General features: G+C 48.3%; 1 protein-coding gene across 1 annotated transcript in view; it reads right to left on the bottom strand.

Annotated features, from left to right (window-relative positions):
* Positions 1-18,935, bottom strand: part of TG (thyroglobulin) — a 230,691-nt gene that overhangs the window by 162,809 nt on the left and 48,947 nt on the right. The window contains exons 22-27 of the mRNA XM_018058585.1: positions 17,464-17,634; positions 13,976-14,092; positions 13,329-13,444; positions 11,522-11,630; positions 7,761-7,952; positions 3,233-3,388 (exon numbers count right to left, since the gene is read on the bottom strand). Coding sequence (XP_017914074.1) covers positions 3,233-3,388; positions 7,761-7,952; positions 11,522-11,630; positions 13,329-13,444; positions 13,976-14,092; positions 17,464-17,634 — 861 coding nt within the window. The remainder of the gene's footprint in view (positions 1-3,232; positions 3,389-7,760; positions 7,953-11,521; positions 11,631-13,328; positions 13,445-13,975; positions 14,093-17,463; positions 17,635-18,935) is intronic.

Below are 18,935 nucleotides of genomic sequence, written 5' to 3'. Positions count from 1 at the left end.
CAGCTGGAATTCTCACTCTTCTTTCCTTTCATCAATATCTGCCATTAGGAAAGAATTTTTTCAGCTATTCGCACTTTAGTAAGAACTTTGATCCCTGTGTTTATTTTCTCAGGGGTTAATTGTTCTTGAGTCTGAATTCCTATTGTTCTTGAGGCTAAATTCCTATTGTGTAAAGGTAGGATCTGTGCCCTACGGTTCCCAACTGGAGGTGACCTCCAAATCATTCTGCGTACAAAGCAACCATCAATCTGGAACATCACGAATATGACTGAGGCTGCCTGAAATTCCCAGCAAAGAGTTCCCTTCATAAAGCTCCGCCTGGACCCCAGGATATACATATACACCCAGGGGCCCGGAAAAAAACTTCAAAAGTAATCACTCCGTCTCAGGGAGGCCAGATGAGGGCACAGTCTTCACTTCTTGGGATGGACCAAGCACACGCTCTGTGTTAAGCAATTCACTCCAGATTTATTACCCACGAATAGATCATATGTCTTTCTTCAAATGCTCGTTTTCACCCTGGGCTACCTCTCAGAATAACGGATCCCATATGTTTACTTTCCATCACAGAAAAAAACTATTTGATTTTATTTACTGCAAAAGAAATGAATCCTCATGGAATTCCACCAAATTCTGTAATATTTTTTTTTCCAGGCTTTGGTAAATAGGCATTCCACAGGTCTGATGTGCAATCTCTATTCCAGGTCTTATGTTCCATAGAGTGAATCCAGAAGTTAATAAGATACAGATCTTATTATATACTATATAATAAGTCTAGTTCTTAAAATGTAACCAAAAAATGACAGATTTTTTAGTGATATCATATAATATTAATACTGCGTCAAATACACTACTAAGTTCTACAAGGGTATCATCTGAAAGTACCGATATAAGGAAGCAGTTAAGAAAGTCACTTTGTAGGCCTTTGGAGGCAGAATGCCTGGTTTCAGGTCCCAACCCTTCTACTTACAAGCTCTGAGACCTTGGGAAGCCCTCACTTGCTTGCCTCAGTGTCTACAGCTGTAAAATGGGAACAGCGGTAACACTAGTGCCTCCCTCAAAGCACCATGTTGAGGATCCATGAGTTAGAACAGGTCGAGACCTTGGAGCAGGGCCTGGCTCTTAGTAAGCACGATGGAAGACATTTCTATGACTACTATTATTGTCTACCCTCTCCTTTCATCTTCACAGCAACTCAGTGAGCAAGGAGCTGTCACTACCCCATTAGCAGTCAGGCCTGCAGATATTTACTGGCTTGCTCAAGGCCAAACAGCTGGTGTCCAAAGCTGTAATTCAACACCACAGGGCAAACTCTCAGCTGGGCCAGGGAGGGCAGCTTCCAGACAAAGGCTGTTTCAGTGCATTGCCCACTGCCCTGCACTTCCTAAAAGACCAGCGCACGAAGCACACTCGAAGCTCCACGGAGGAGGAAGGAATACGCTCTGTGGGTAGTCAGGGAGGGCTCTTGGAGGAGGTGACCTTGAGCTCACTGCCGTTAGAGCCCCAAGAGCTACGGCACACTGAGAAGCGGAGCATGGAGACTTCTCCCTGCTCCGCAGAGGGCAGGACTCGGCCTCTGCCAGCCCTCAGAGGACCACTCCCAGGGGATCTCACGGCTCTTTTGACAGGTCAGCCCCCTCCCTCCTCTTTCTGGCTGACACCAGCATGTGCTTTCGCCCCTCACCACTCAGCGGGTGGACTGGAACCACAGGGTCCAGTTCTGACATTCAAAGGCTGGCAGATAAATACAGCAGAGAGGAGATAAGATGGAGCCAGGCTGCCCTCGACCTCACACTGGATCTGAAGAGGCAAGTGAGCAACTGGGCCCTGTAAACTCGATCTCTCAAGGTCAGAAGAGAACTTCCAGGTCACCTACTCAGAGCTTCTCAGACTTAGCGGGCATGGCGTCATCAGACAGCCTGTTAGAGAGGATCCCTGGGGGTTTGAAGACGCCTGAGAATGCGTATCTCTCCTGATCCCTCAGTGATGCTGATCCTGCTGGTCCTGACCACACTGAGGTGCACTGGTGTGGTCCGTCCTGACTCAGGACAGAGCGGTCTCAGCCCCTCCCAGGTAGACATCTACAGGTGGAGGCCCCCCAGGGCCAGGGGAGGCAGAGAGAGCTGACTGCCCGCTGGGGCTGCAGATGCTAACGCTCCTCCCTGTAAAATGAGAGCTGGGGCGTATGATCTCAGGGTGACCTTGATTCAACACTTAAGGAAAAGGTTGGAAGAGCTTCTCAGAGACGGAAGAGCTTCTCAAAGACAGGAGACCAAGGAGCCAGTTCAAGGGTTATTTCCATCAGTTGAGCCCAGGTCAGGGGCCCCGCAGTTTCTTTTGCCCCAGGTGTGGCGGTTGCCACCTGGAATTCCTTAACTGTCAGAGGGGGAAATCTGCCCAGGGGGGCACTCATGTGGGAGACAGATTTCATTTTGGGCTCCAGTTCTTCCAGTTCCAGTTGGCCCCCTTGGATCCACACATTTTACATGGGACTCTGCAGTCGCTCCCGCTAAAGAATGGAGTGTTTCCCCAGCCCTGACTTTAGGTCAGGACAGCGCAATGAGGTCTTGGTGACAGTGTCAGACCCAAGTCTCAACCTTCAGTGGACCGGCTTGTTTGCCCTGTTCTCTCCCTCTCCTGGGACTTCCCAGGTGGCACTAATGGTAAAGAACCCGTCTGCCAGTGCAGGAGACACAGGAGATGTGAGGTGGATCCCTGGGTTGGGAAGATCCCCTGGAGGAGGGCAACCCACTCCAGGATTCTTGCCTGGAGCATCCCATGGATGCTACATACAGTCCATTCACAAAGAGTCGGACATGACTGAAGCCACTTAGCACACACACACGCTCTCACTTCTGCCCACAGGAGAATACGCTCATCTAGAAGGCGAGGCACTGAAGCAGGGCCAGGCCACCGCTGTCAAGTCCAAACGATATCATCCAACTGCCAAGCGACCCCAGGACGTGAGCAAGCCTGGCCAAGGTCAGCGCAGCCGTCCCACTGAGCCTGCCTACGCTGAGCCAACCTGAGGCCCCAGAGCTGCACCACGGTTCTCACGGAGCACCGCTGAGATGCTCTCTGGTTGTTTTTTTACGCAGCATTTTGGTACAAATTCTTTTCAGAAGGATGAATTCCTCAGGGTACGGAGAGGCCTCCCAGCAGAGGAGCAGACCCTGCTGGTGAGCACAGATCACTGTGAAGGAACGCACCCGGGGTGAAGGCAGACACTTACCCCCGATCTCCTGTCCTCCCAGACGCAGCATCACCTGGCGGCTGTCCTGGTCATAGGTCACTCCGGGACAGGAAGCATTAGCCTGGGGGTCCCTCCAGTCTCTGACGTGGCACAGCAGGACATCGGGGGAGCTCAGCAACCCACAGAGGAGGGGGCCTGCAGAGTCACGAGACGGGGGAGAGGTGGGTGTGATGGGGACCAAGCAGGGGCCCCTTGGAGATGCACGTCTGAGCCCTGAGAAGCTCGTAGGATGCAGGCAGGGAACCAGTCCTCGGGAATGGACACAGGAATTCAGGAGCCTGCTTTGACTTGGCCCATCCTTCCCCGACCGTCCTGCAGTTGTCTTACCAGCCAAGTCCAGAGAGGAGGGCCGGCACTTCCTCCTCACGGGGTCAACAGCAGTGACAACTCAGATACAACCAGGGCCCCTACTGCCAGCATCCCCTGTCTCCACCTCCCACATTTTTAAGGCCCAAGGAAATAGACAGTGCCCCCCACCCCCGCACCATCTCGCATTCTCTCTGTGTCTCTCTCTCACACACACACAATCAATCTTGAAGAGCTCAGGATTATTATTTTTTAATTTGTTTATTATTGTTATTATTCTGGCCACACCATGCGGCATGTGGGGTCTCAGTTCCCTGACCAAGCATTGACTCCACACAGCCAGCATTGGAATGCAGAGTCTTAACCACTGGACCGGCAAGGAAGTCCAAGGAAGGAGTATTTAGAGGAAAGTACAGAACTATTAAAATCCAGGAGCTGTACACTCATGGCACAAGCCTTCCTGGTAGGAAATGAACTTCTCATCTCTGGGTGGATGCAAGCCAAGGCTGAGCATCCATGTCCCTGGGATGCATAGAGAGGATCCATTACTAGATTTGGCAGTTGGAAACCACTGGACTACTTTGTCTTGAATATATCTTCTAACTCTGACTCTTAAAAGAGCTGCCCCAATGTTATGACTTTATTTAGTAGCAGAAAGACCTACCTGCCCCCTAACTGAATTTGATAGTGATTTTAGTTAGATCAATAAAGGTAAATCAAATGTTGGGATGGATGCCTGTGACATGTCGGCCACTATGGTCAGTGTTTTAAGAATATTAATTCCCTTAATTCTTATTATTTTTTATCTCCTTCTCCAGATGAGGAAATTAGGCCTCATATAAGTACATTGCTTAAGTTTATTGAATTTAGAAATTAAGTAATTTATATACCAAATGAGTTTATATACTATATACCAATTTATATAATTTATATACTATATATAGCATTATATGATATATAATTTATACCATATACACCATTACATGGTATATTATTTATACCATATACACCATTACATGGTATACAATTTATGCCATACATACCATTATATGGTATATAATTTATATACCATATACCAATTCGGATACATAATCCTATTAGGTAGTACAGTTGTTCAGATTCTCCTGGGGGAAAATAAAATGGAAATACACCACTTCACATCTCCCATCATCTCCCTTATCCTAATTTATGTCCAAATGCAGATAACGCTTCAAACTTCTCTCACCAAAATGGCTCCAAAATAGATGACTCACCAATGTCCGGCTTATAAATTTGACGTCTTGTTCTCTCCTGTCCCACTTTTACCTGAGTAGCTAAAAATCACCGTCACCGTTACTGTCAACAGCATCTCGGTGGTGAACATTTAGCTCAGGGACCCACTAACTCACTCGGTGGTTCTCAAACCACTTAGACCATCATATCAAAGTCACAGAAAGGGCTTTGAAAATGCTTGTTCCTCAGCACCAATCACAGAGGTGCTGACTCCACAGTCTGTGCAGGTCAGTGGAGGCGGGGTGCACTTGGGAACGAACCCTTATGAACATCACCACCCGTGATGTTAGTGAACGCACAGCTGAATCCCAGAATCCCTGGGCTGGTGAGGCCGCTTCATCTCACAGATGGGGCAACAGAGGCCCGGAAAGGGAGGCTGGTTTGTCCCAGCTGGAGCACGGGGCAGCAGGGATACATAAGAGCCTGCAGAGAGCCCAGAGGAACCTGAGCTCTGTGGCTGCCCGTCTCATAAACCAAGAACGAGAATCACGGACTTAAACAAGAGGCAGGTCGTGTCTTCCCTCCGCCCCTCAGAGCTGAGAAGAGAAACGCGGGCTGCTTTCTTCTTTAACTAGCATTCAGTGAGCACTGCAGGTGTCTGAGAGGTGGGTGCCGGCTGGAGATTTGAAATCACTTTGCTGATCCTGCAGGCTGGCTTCAGTTAGATGCCAGGCGCCTCAGGCCACGCAAGTGTCGCTGAACCCCACTTCCCAGTGGCTTCAGCTACTTGTCGAGGTACAAGGAGGCTCATGAATATAGGTCTGGAAGTCTCATGAGTTTTCACTAATAATTATCAGCAGAAACAAAGACATTTCAGGGTGGGAGGTTGGCGGGGGCAGGAGCCTTGCCCGGGAGGAGGGGACTAGGGAGCAGGGAGACTGTTCCAGAAATTAAGTGCCTTGCCAGACAGCAGGAAAAGGATTCTGTTCCTGGTCACGAGCAGACCCAGCCAAACTTCACAAGTTAAAATTCCAGGTCTGCCCATCAGACAAGACTGGGAAACATATCTGCCTGCTGGTTGATGTGTGTCTTGAAGGAAAGCTTAACTTGCAGCATTTCAAGGTCGCTGTTCAAACCCACATAATTCACAGATCAGGGTTACACTGGAGGGGAAGGCGGGTAAGCTGCTAGCCAGAAATGTCATGGAAAATAAAGGACTGTGTGCGATTATGGCTCCATGGAACAAAATAATTATTCCGTATATGATCCTAAGGAAAATGAAATCAACATTTCCAACCTGAAAAACCCTATGGTCTGCTGAGTAATTGGACATCTGGAGAAATTGTGGTGTCCTCAGAAAAAACATTTAGTTTAAAGAAGGCAGAAGTCATCCTGGATTTGAATTACAGGGTTTCTAAATATAGGCTGATATAGAGACATATACAGACACACCTCAGAGCTATTGCGGGTCTGGCTCCAGACCACCACAACAATGTGAATATTGCAATCAAGTGAGTCACATGAATTTTTGGTTTCCCAGTGCATATAAAAGCTATGTTCACACTGTACTGTAGTTTACTAAGTGTGCAATAGCATTACATCTAAAAAAACAACGTGCGTACCGTACTTTAAAAGTACTTTAATATGCTAACCATCTTCTGAGTCTTCAGTGAGCTGTAATCTTTTTACAACAGTAGCATCAAAAATCACTGATCACAGATCATCATAACAAGTTAAATAATAATGAAAGAACCTGACATATTTCAAGAATTACCAAAATGTGACCTAGAAACCCAAAGTAAGCAAAAGCTGCTGGAAAATGGCACCAATAGATTAGCTTGATGCAGCGTTGCCATAAACCTTCCATTTGTAAAAAAACAGCATCTGCAAAAGCACCGCTAAATGAAGTACAGTGAAACGAGGTGCGCCTGTGCACGCGCCTCTAAACTACGAGGTGCGCCTGTGCACACGCCTCTAAACTACGAGGTGCGCCTGTGCACGCGCCTCTAAACTACGAGGTGCGCCTGTGCACGCGCCTCTAAACTACGAGGTGCGCCTGTGCACGCGCCTCTAAACTACGAGGTGTGCCTGTGCACGCGCCTCTAAACTACGAGGTGTGCCTGTGCACGCGCCTCTAAACTCTGTACACGCACCTGTGCTCAGTCGCTGAGTCGTGTCCAACTCTTTTGCGACCCCATGGACTGTAGCCCACGAGGCTCCTCTGCCCATGGGATTCTCCAGGCAAGAATACTGGAGTGGGTTGCCATTTCCTCCTCCAGGGGATCTTCCCAACCCAGGGATCAAACGCACATCTCTTGGGTCTCCTGCATTGGCAGGCTGATTCTTTACCTGCCGAGCCACCTGGGAAGCCCTCTAAACACTACCCAGGCTGCAAAGCCCAGACTAAGCCTCTCCTCTTCTAGACAGCCCTCCCTGACCATCAAGTCCCCTTGACATCCTCCTCCTTTGCACTCAAGTCTCCCAAGGCCTCAGACACTCATGCTGCCATGTGTATCAAGCCTGGTACACAGCAGAGCTCCACACACACTTGGATGAGTCATAAGCTGGGTGACCAGGAGCAGCTGGTTTAAATTCTCCGAGCCTCAGTTTCTCAGTTTGTAAAAATGGAGCTTGAAATACTTCCCCTGAAAACAGCAGTAAGGAGAAACGTGGTGTTGCCATGTGAAGCAGCCAGCACAGTACATGGCCTGTTGGAAGGGTCACAATTGCCCCTCATTTTGTAAATATCACCTTCTAAATGACGGTGGCCCCCTCACGCCTGCTGCTTCCTACGGCATTGATGGCGGTGGCCCCCTCACGCCTGCTGCTTCCTACGGCATTGATGGCGGTGGCCCCCTCACGCCTGCTGCTTCCTACGGCATTCCCTGTGCTGTGCATACTGGCTTTGGCAACCCCATGCCTTCCCCAAATTTTATAGACCACAGGTCATGGAAGAGGGAGGAGGCTCTGGCCCCCACTGTCACCTTACCTCCTGGGACCTGCACGAGGATGAAGCCATCGCAACAGGAATCACTGTCACAGGCGAGAAGACAGAAGAGATGGACCTCAGTCAGACTGGCTCCTGAGGCTGAGAAGGTGACGGGGCTGTACATTCCAGAGAGTGCACTTTGGAAACCAGTTTGTTCAAATCTTTTCTGACCTGTGATGGTGAACTCTTGGCCTGGGAGAAAAGCAGAAATATAAACTTTTTCGAGCAGTGAAAGGAATGCAGACTGTGCTGGTCAAACGACAGTGAACCCTCTGACCACAACAGGTACAGAGTTGGGTCCAGAGAGATGCCCTCTGTGTCCTAAAAGCCCTGGACCTCCCGTGTGTGCAGAGCATGGAGACGTGGCCCCAGGACCCGGACAAACGCCCGCCACACCTTGGAGGGTGTGCAGGGCAGATGTGGAGAACAGGCATTTATTATGGTTTTATCACCAGTGAGTATCTTTTGAGCTCTAACTGTACACAGACACCAGACCACACACTTAAAACCCCATTGCACGCTCAGCGCTCTCGAGTTCGGTTCAGCCTGCTCTGCCATCCTACACGTTTCTGTAACACACGCAGCTGGCTGCTGCGACGCTGAGTCGCACTGGTTGATCTGCAGTGTCCCCAGCGTGTCCCTGCCCTGCACCATCAAACCACAGGCCAATGCAGCACTTACACACGCAGCTAGAGAGCAAGCTGCAGACACACAGCGCTACGTGATACCCATCAGCCCATGGGCTTCTTCTTGCCTCAGACGGGCCAGCGGCTCTGTCTTCGAAGTGACGACTGCAATTCTCCCTTCTCTTTGAGCATCTGGCCCTCGTTGCCACAGCTCAGCATCCTCAAACCTTCCCCTTTCCCTCTACCATCAAGCTACCCTGCCCTTCACATTTACAGTAGCATTTCTTTGTGATAGATTCAGTATGTCTTTTTTTTTTTTAAGTTTCGCTAACATTTTAAGTAAGACTGCTACTGTTTTGTCAGTCCTCTGGCTAGAAGTGGCATGGTTTGGGTTTCTTCTGTCCCTCAGTCTAGTTTTCCCATAAGCCCAGTTATTTTTAGAGCATCCTTTTGCAAATATGAGCGGTTTTAATCAGATATATATATATATATATTTCACTATAGCCAAAATGTCCATTCTATTATTATATCCATTTTACATTTGAGGAAAGAGAGCCTTAGCAAGTGAGCAGTCTGGCCTAGGTTTACACAGCTCATCGGTGGCAGAAAGAACACCAGAGCCTGTGCTCTAGATCACCCTGACCTCCCAGTGGCCTAGCAGGTCACCAGGTCTTAACCAACTCACGCACCTAAAGCTGGGGGAGACCTTACAGCTGAGAGTGCACACTTCAGAACCAGACAGACCCAAGTGCAAATCTTCACAGCACCCCAGGCATGTGAGTTCTTAGGTCCTCAAAACCTCAGCTTCCCCTCCTGTAACCAGGCATGTAACCCTTGCAGATGATGTTGAGTGGGTGAAAAGATAGACTGGAAATTAAAAGGCTGATCCATGAACGTGGCTCTTAGCTGATACTCAGCGGATATATTACAAGTGTCCAAAGAAGCCAGCATCTAGTAAGTTGGGGGTGAGCCTACACCCAGGTCAAGTTTACCCCTACCTCCCTTCTCTTTCCATTACACCACAATCCAGAATGGCTGGGTCTGTGCGTCTTCTGCTTGAAAAAATAAAAAGCAAAACAAAACAAAAAAGGACAGAAAACAGTTCTGTCCTTGATTTAGTTTGGCAGCAAAGAAGCTTCACAATTTCCCTTGCAATTTTCCTCCAAAGTATAAACTTTCAGGAGATGAGAAAAAAATAACAAACACTTAAGAAGAAATACAATTGCATTTTTAAAAAATGATAAAAGGCCAAAGTAGAGTTTTCAAGAACATTTTTGAGAGGGGTTACTTGTTTTATTTGGGTTTTCTTTTTCAGAAAATGATCTCTGTGCTCTGTCATTTTTCAAAACGGGTAGTAAAAATAATTGGAATAAACACTGGGGCAGAAATTCTAAAACCCTGGCCCGAGATCAGAGGAAACAGAGCCCTGCTGGACTCCATTCTCCCAGGGGAGCTCTCATTTAAGACAGGATGGAGGTATTAGGCTAAAGAAGGACCAGAGACAAAAGGACACAGTCGCTTGTCCCTGCCGTGGACTGGGCCTGCTACCGACGTCAGCTGAGGCACTGGGCCCGGGCCGACCGATCCTCTCTGCAAATGCCAGCCGCTCACAGAGCAAGTCTGTGGCTGCTGGTGGCCAGGCTGCCTGCTCAGAGCCAAGGACCTAGGGGAGTGACACGCTTGCCACCTTCATTCCAACCCCCTAGTCCTCGCTTAGGCTCCCTGCCCTGTCTTCCTGTCCACAGCCATAGCCTTGGGTCTTTGGGAAACCACTGGCAAGAGTGAAAAGGATGGTAGAAACCTCCACTTGCACTAGCTCTTCACCACATGCCTCACACTGTTTAAAAAGCATCGCATCATTCTAAAGCACCCTCTTTCCCACCTCCCAACAACCTCAGTCCACCTGCAACTCCTGTTTGACTAATGCACGCACAGCAGCCTGCGATGCCAAGGAACCTACCCAAGATCACAGAGCTGGCGGCAGCAGGGCCGGGGTCAACCCATCAGGAGGGCTCCAGCCCCTCACCCTAAACCGCGGGAAGCGAGGCCAGGGAGCCCTGACTAGCAAAGGTATCACAGCTCGCGGGCAGAGCCTAATTGTGGCCCCGTAGACAGGGTAGAAATACGCATGTCATAGCATTCTCGGGAGAGGCCCACCGCTCCTCCCACACGTGCTACAGTGACCAAGAAGTGTCACCCTGTGTGAGGACACCCCCCTCTGTGAGGCCACATGGGGGATTCAGACACACTTAGGCTCAAACCCAGATCCCTGATTTCTAGCAATACGTACGACCTTGGGCCACTATCTTAATCATTTTGAGCCCCAGTTTCCTCATCTGTAAAACAGGGATTATGATACTGTTTTCACCTTCCTCCGAGAATCTCTGTGAGGGGAGGAATGAAAGGATGTTTGGGGAAGTGAGCCATAAACTATAAATTATGAGAAGCCCTTGCTACTCAAAACGCGGTCCATGAACCAGCAGCTTTGGCGCCCCTGAGAAGCTATTTGAAAGGCAGAATCTCGGCCTTACCTTGAGTTACTGAGCAAGAATACTGGAGTGGGTTGACATTTCCTACACCAGAGGATCTTCCCAACCCAGGGATTGAACCTGGGTCTGTTATGTCTCTCGCCTTGGCAGACAGGTTCTTTACAATTAGCGCTACCTTGGATGGCTCAGTGGTACTGCGCATGCGCACTACATAGGGAGGCGGTCCCGAGTGCTGGGCGTGGAGACCTGGACTGCTTGTGAGCTTCCAGGGAGAATAGAGAGGAAAGGGGGTGGGGTGGAGTTCCCTGAGAGGGAGGATTGGTACAGGCAGCTGCAAGGAGCTCAGGGCCCATGGGAATGCCCCCGTATCACAGGCAGACTCATGGGTCTGCACAGGGCACAGGGCTGGACTCAGCTGACTTTGCCTCTGGCTTTCGTGTCTGCTCTGCAACTCAGCCTCTCACCAGCAGGAGGGCCTCCCCCGTCCCTTGGGGCCAGGGGCAATGTGGCCCCCCTCTAAACTCGCCCTGTGGGAAAGAAGCTCCAAACACTGAACACGTGAAGCCAGTGGGCCACCCCGCCACCTCCACACCCCGCCACCTCCACACCCCGCCCCCCTTGCCAGCCATCCAGCTCATCAACCTACCCTTTTTCAGATACACAGCTAGAGGGTCTCCTTCCCTGCTCCTCACTTTCACCTGACACTGAAGACTTCCAAAGCTGGTGGTCTGCGAGGTCCCCAACACGTCTTCACTCTGAAGATGGAAAGAAGCTCCATTAAAGTCCTGTGGTATTTAACGTAATAATAAATTCAGCAAACGTTGACCAAACTCTACCCACGGTTAGGCTCAAGGGCTACAGAGATAAATAAGAGAGGAACCCTCCTCCTTAATTTCTCCCTTTCTACTGCATCGCACAGACAGGCAAGCAGCAAATTCCAGCCAGAGTGTTAGCTGCAAAGATACTTGTCATAAAAGAGGAGATAATTACCCCTGAAAAAGGAGTGCTTAATTCTTTGTGTGTGAGGTGGGGGGAGGATTATCTCTTGTAACTTCTAGAACAGCTCTATCAGGTAGGTGTTATTGATATGTGCATTTTAAAATAAGGAAACACATGCTTAAAGAGGATGAGTTGATTGCAAAATCCTCACAGCTAATTATGGAGTGGAGGGATAAGAATCCCGGTTGGATTTCATTTCCCAAACACAGCCCCTGGGCAACACTGCCAGTTTAGGTGTTCTGGGGAGATGGCAATCAGGGGAGGTTAATTCTATTGAGAAACAGAAGCTAGAAAATTTTCCCAGAAAAAGTGAATCCAGGTGGGTTCTGATGTATAAATAAAAGTTTGTCAGGTGGAAACGAGAGAAGGGGGATTTTAAGCAGAGGATATGGCAGAGATGGAGACCTGGGATCCCACAGGTGTTTTGATTAACTAGGTCCAGTGGTTTTCAGGGACTGTCTGTTACAGGGATGGGAGGCAGGTGGTGGGTGGGAGAGAGAGGCAGGGACCAGCCTGTGGAAGACTTTGTTTGGCATATGTGGTGAGGATCAGGGGAAGACTCTTTAGCTTGAAAATAAGGAGGTTTGACTTCCGTAAATCGTGTCATTCTCGTTCATCTCTGATTTCTAGTTCCAGCGTTCTTGCTATGTGGGTTTGGTAGGGTAAATCTGTATTCATTTGTGTCTTGTTTCTAGTACTTTGCCTCCTCCAAAGTTACCCAACTTTGAGTTTCCCAGTTCAGTTTTGGGAATTTGGGGAGGGCATAAGCTAGAACAAAGGCTATTGGAAAGCAATCACTCTTCTTGCTTTTTCGATAAAAAGCAAACTTGTTGAACGCATGGTGGTATGGAGAGGGAAGAAAGGCCTTTAAGCAGGAAATATTCCTGCAGGTGGGAAGGATCTGAGTTTTAGGTCCCAGATTACAGGAGCCCTGATCCCATGATCTGCTAAAACTGCCGATACCCTACCAGCTTTGACTTATAGAAAGAACAATTTCATGTGGTTCTAATATTTAACTTTTCTTTTCCTTTTTAAAGTTATAATCATGTTTTACTTCTACAATGAGAAAGAATGCTGGAGTCCAGGACTCAGGTGGTATTTGGGACTTTGGACAATGTCCTGGTGTGTCCAGTGACCCAAGCTGCCCAGTGAGATAAGCCAGTGGGGGACAGAGGGAAAGGGGCTCATTACTATGACTCTCTCCTGATGAATCTATCAGGAAATGATGCTGCTCAGATGAATGGTCCCTATGTCAGCTTCATCCTGAGCCATCACCGGTACCCTGCAGTTTCAGTTTCCCAAAATCCCATCATTTTGAAGAAATGGAAGTAACATGGGACCACTTATTGATAATCTCATTCCATCATCTGCTCAGAGTGGTGTTGGTTCAATGAAGGCATTTCTGATGTAGGACAGACACAAGACAGAACTTCCATGTGGCTGCCACAACTCACCCGATCGGAAGTCATGCAAGCAATGTTGTCACTTGCCCAAGCATAGAAATCACAGGACACTTCTGATTCTGCTGTGGACACTGTGAGGAAGCTGCAGGCCTCGTCCAGTGCACAGTCTGCAAGAACCAGGGGACAGTCACCCACCTGTCTCTCAGGCGATACAGAGGACAGACAGACACAGACGCCTACTTCCTGCCCCTCAAACACACACACACACACACACACACCACAGACACACACAGTAACAATGACTACTCGTGGAGGACTGGAGGATTATGAGAAAATTCTTGTAAAGATGAATACTCAATATGTGGTAATTGTTATTATTCATCTCTGGCCTCACCCTTGAAATAGACAGCTGCATCTCCTGAGCTGGACTAAATGCTCTACAAAGAACAAATGTCCCTCAGGGCTTCTCCCTTAACATTTGGCTGAGCCTCTTTCTTAGCAGGCAGCAGATGCACTATAAATTCAGAACTAAAATTACGAGTTAGATGTACATTTTGGAAATCAGTTGATTTACAGAGTATTTCTGAAGAAGTATATTTGATTATGATCTCGAAGGTTGTGTTTAACATGTCTTGCAAGATCAGCACCGTGTATTCCTATGGCACCACCCACGTGCCCGGCCCCCCATTGCCCCTCACCTGCCAAGCACTGCATCAGTGAGGGCTCAGAACCGGGAACTTCAGACCTGACCATCACAGCCACATCAGCATTGAAGATCACCTTAGATTCTGGAAGCTTCTCAAATTTCCGCATCACTGAAATGTAAGCATATCCGTGAAACTTGACTCTGAAGAGTCTGGGGTCTCTGCAGAGAAGCCAGAAGGAGATTTAAGTCAAGAAGTCACTTCCCACCCATTGCGTTTGCTCACACGGGTGCTCCAAAAAGACAAATTCCCTTTGAAAGGTAGTTCCAGAAGCTGACTCATAGCGAACACAGAGCTATTGCTCATCATGTCTCCTTTTTTTCATCTCATTGTCTGGAAGTAAGAAGAATATCTGATATATGTTAATCCTCACAACTCCCTTTTTCACATTGATACTGATTTTCTACATAAATTTATATTTCCTTGTCCTTATCTTTGAATGCTAATGATATCTCATAATTATTTTATTTATAATGATACAAATAAAATATTTTTTTATAATGATATCTCATGTTTATTTTTAAACAACTTGATCTCTTCCTGGAAAGAAGTAAATTATTTTTAAGAGACAAAACGTGCACATGGGTTCGGGTAAGTCTGAATATGCATCATGTAGCTCAGACATTTTTATGATAGCACTTGTCTAAATGACACATAAGCATCTGTTTTTCTGGGTCCCATCAACACACCTGAGCTCCTATCTGTCACAATGACACAGTCACGAGCTCATGGAACTGGACAAGAGAGGAGAAAGAAATAAAATTTCTCAAGGCTATGAAACTTGGAACTCACCCTTTACCAAGCAAAGAAACCATGGCAGGTAACTAGCTCTCAAGGAACGAAACTCATTTTATAAGCCAAAATGCTCAAAAGCACCAATATTTTACAGGTAACTATCAAAAAATAAGCCCTGAAGTACATGAGTACTGGTTTTTTTTGAAGATGTGGTGATAAATATGTATGAGTCAGACACAACTCAGCAACTAAGCACAACACATATAAGCCCTCATTCTCACACACACCCATTGCTTTAAAAACGAGATCGTGTCTGAGTTGATTTTCATCATGTCAGTACACTCAAGGCCATCCTAAGCAACCTGGTCTCAGTTTTCATAATAAGTGTAGGGGGGCGCGGAAAGTGTGTTTGGAGTGGGAATTGGAGAGGTGGGTATTAATATAATAGAAATGACAGGCGTTAAGCCTCCGGAAACTTTGATGGGAAAAACTCATTTTACAAAGTGGCCCTCGTTGATCTTAGAAGTGGCCAAGTTCATGTGCTCAGACCATAATCAGCCCTTCCCATCTCCTCCTTTCTTCTTTATTTTTTGTACTCCTTGATATTTTGTTTATAGGGACCAGAAGCTCCAGTCCAGCAAATACCATCTTACACTCAGCCCAGTGTCCCTAAGGCTTGGTTGGTATGGACAAGAAGCTCACAGCCTTCTAGGAGACTAAATAAAATTTGAAAAGTTTTTCAGTTTCCAATTAAAGTAGTCTCAGGAGCCATAAACGCGGTAAGTTCAGCACTTCAGTTACAGAATCTGCTGGGTTTCACCTAAGAGACACCACAGTGATGGGGATCTCGACATTGCAGAGCTCTAAAAAAAAAACTCATTGACAAAGAGAAGGGAAGCAATCTATGAACTGAGTTACCAAGGAGTCCTTGGAATACTGAGTTAGGATGCAAACGTATACATCCTCTTGTTGTAATATCCCACATGCCTCATAGTTATTTACAAATTTACATACGTAACATATTTGCAGATGTCTTGGGAAAAGCATTAAAGGTCAGCATCAAGGCGCATCGCCCTATTTGGTCACGATTCCTCCACAGCTTGCGAAACCGGCCGCAGGAGTTCAGGTGATGGGAAAATCCCCCTCCTTTAGGCGCCCTTTAGGAGATTGTTCTGATCGTGCATGCTCAGTCGCTCAGTCGTGTCCAGCTCTTTGTGACCCCGTGGACTGTAGCCTGCCAGGCTCCTCTGTCCGTGGGATTGTCCTGGCAAGAATACTGGAGTAGGTTGCCATTTCCTCCTCCAGGGGATCTTCCCAACCCAGAAATCTAACCTGTGACTTCGGCATCTCCTGCATTGGCAAATGGATTCTTTACCACTGAGCCACCTAAGAAGCATAAGTTCTGAAGAAGCCCAGATAATTAGAGCCATTCATTCACTCTGTCTCCAGCATTCGTGCTGAGTAAGTTTGGAGCTTTGCTTAGGAAGCCAGAGATTCGGAGGACCTATCTGGAGGCTATTCCTACAGCACCTCAGGGAGGCATCATCAAAGTTGGCAAAACTGAGCCATGTTCCTTGTAAACATTTCTGATGCCACTGATTGAATGAGCTTTTCTGCTCCAGATGAATGCAGGCCAGAGCAAGCCAAGAAATGCTTTACAAAGTGTGCGTTACAATCCACACAGCTGAGCTGGTGGTAGGGATGCAAAGAGGGCTGGAGTTAAGATGCAAGCACCCAGAACAGCAGCCATCACCACGGTCCTTGGGTAAGTGGCCTTCCCTCTGAGAACGTTCTCTCCCTCATTTGTAAAAGAGAGCAAAGATCTGCCTAACTGAGTCCTTAAAGCTCTAACTGTCCTTAAAGCTCTAACTCCCCTGACTGCTATTTCTGCCCAAGAGGAGGGATTGTGGAAAAAAGCAATAAAGATTTTCACTGGATTTGCCATGAGAATTTATCCATGGACATGAAAGTTTGTTCATGGACACATCTGCACAAATCTTTGGCATTTATTAGTTCTTTGCTAAGCCATTTCATCTCCATCTTGCAGATGGGGAGACTGTTGAAGGGGACTTGCCCAGCATTACAAGACCCGTAAAGAGCACCATTGGGATTAAACTAGTTCTGAGCCCCGTCCCATTACACTTGGGACTGCAGGACACCCGTCGGCTCACTCGGGGCTTTTGCATCCATTATCTCATCGAAGAGCTGGGCTCAGTGAACGTTTGTCATTTTCATAGGATGATATTGACCCTCACTGTGTCTCAGGAAGTGAGCAGGAGGCTGCTGGAGTGATGAGGCTCAGAGAAGCTGAGCAATTTGCCCTCATTTGGGTCACCCAGCAAGTAAGTTCTGGAAGAAGGACTGGCCCTCGGGTCTTCCCCTAACATCCCACTGAGGGAGAAACACTGACCACTTCTGGGGGCAAGCTGCCCACAAGAAAGGAAACCTCAGCAGATGAATGACTTTTAAATTCATTTCTCGTGAGGCTGAGTACTTAGGGGTGAGGTTTCATGATGTCGGAAATTTTTTTTTTCCAGTGATTAAAGGAGAGAGAAAGAGAGCAAGACAATAACAATTTTTGGATCTGGGTGACGAATATTTTTTCATCCTACCAATCTTTCAACACCTACGTAGTTTAGAAGTTTTCAAAATAAGAGGTTGGGGACAAACACATCTTGTGTGTCTCTCTCATTTTAGGAAGCCTGGTGGGATCGCACACCCTGTCCCCAGGAGTGGCCTGCACGTACTTAGACACTGAGCATCCACCAGCGGGGCCTCTGCTTCCGTCCAGGGCAGCCTCCGCCCCTCGCCGTCCACACAGAAGGCCTTCCCGCTGGTCCTGTCCCTCTGGCTGGCTCGGTACTGGCCGTCCTGGTCACACTGCAGGCCCATCTCATTCTTCTGACAGTTGGTGACACCTGGAACCAAACATGAATACAACCATCAGTGTCACTGGGACTTCCCCGGTGGCCCAGTGGTTAAGACTCCATGCATCCATGGCGGAGGGGTAGAGGTTCGATCCCTGGCTCTGCATGGCCAAAAAAAAAAAAAAAACCTATCGGTGTTGTGCTTCTGGGGTCCCCTATCTGCCTGGCTCCCAGTCCTTGATCAGACATCCAAGTCCCATGTCTGAGCCAGACACACTCCCCCAGCCTCAAACTTGTCAGTGTCCCCACCCTGACTTAAGGACAAAGTCTGGGCTTGCCTTTGGGCCACAAGGGCCTCTGTGACCTGGACCCACCCATCTGACCCTCCAGCTGCACCTGTGTGTCCACATCAGTGGGTACCACCGGCTCTGATACCATTTTCTGGACCCCGACCCTGACTCTGCCCCCTGGTTCTTCTCCTGGTGCCCAGCTCTCCCCGGTTCTCGGGGAGTTAACTCTTTGCCACCCAGTCCTCATTTCCTCAGGGAAGTCCCTTGACATCCCTTGATGCCCGATTGTCACACCCTGTCCTCTGGACCCGCACCTCTGCTCAGAGCCGGGAGTGCGATGATTATTTCCATCAGTCTGCAGAACGACTGGTTCGCAGCTGTCTGCCTCCCTCCCCAGCTGGCAGGGACCTCACCTGGGTCTGCTTCCTGTTATATCCCAGTGTCTTGCTCAGCATCTGACACGTAATACAAACCTGCCCTGCCCACCCTGGGCTTTGATACTATGGTTTATAATAGAAATACGTATCTAGTCTTGATCCGCCATGTCTGGAAGTGGACGTTCAGAGAAAGGAGGTGACTCGGCCGACTGGCCGAGGTCACAACAGTAGGAGGGAGAGTGGGGAGCAAAGGGGAGCAAATGCGTTTGGGGCTGGGGCCCCGAGCCCCCACCTCCTGCTCAGCTGCCCACCGCGTGTGTATGCAGCATGCCCTCCACAAATAAGGACCAGCACGTGGCAGGGAACCCCTTCCCAGAAAGGATCCCTCGGGCCGTGTGACAGAACCTCACGTCATCCCAGACTGCAGTGACTGGAACCCACGTGGGGACATGAAGGATGCTGTGTTCCTGGAGAAGAGTCTCTTCTCTAGAAGGGATGCCGGACTTCCAGCCTCAGGAATTCCTCTGATCTTACTTCCTTGGAAATACCACCCTATTTCCACTGCTCTCCTGACCAAAGAAGATCTCCTCTATCACAGAAGAGGACTTGATCTCTTCTGATTAACTATTTTACAACTCCACACACAACTCAGATTTCAAATGGTAGTAGCCACGGTTGCCTCACG

This window comes from Capra hircus, chromosome 14, assembly GCF_001704415.2.
Source record: "Capra hircus breed San Clemente chromosome 14, ASM170441v1, whole genome shotgun sequence".
Classification (NCBI taxonomy): Eukaryota; Metazoa; Chordata; class Mammalia; order Artiodactyla; family Bovidae; genus Capra; species Capra hircus.
This window is presented reverse-complemented; position numbering and strand designations above follow the sequence as displayed.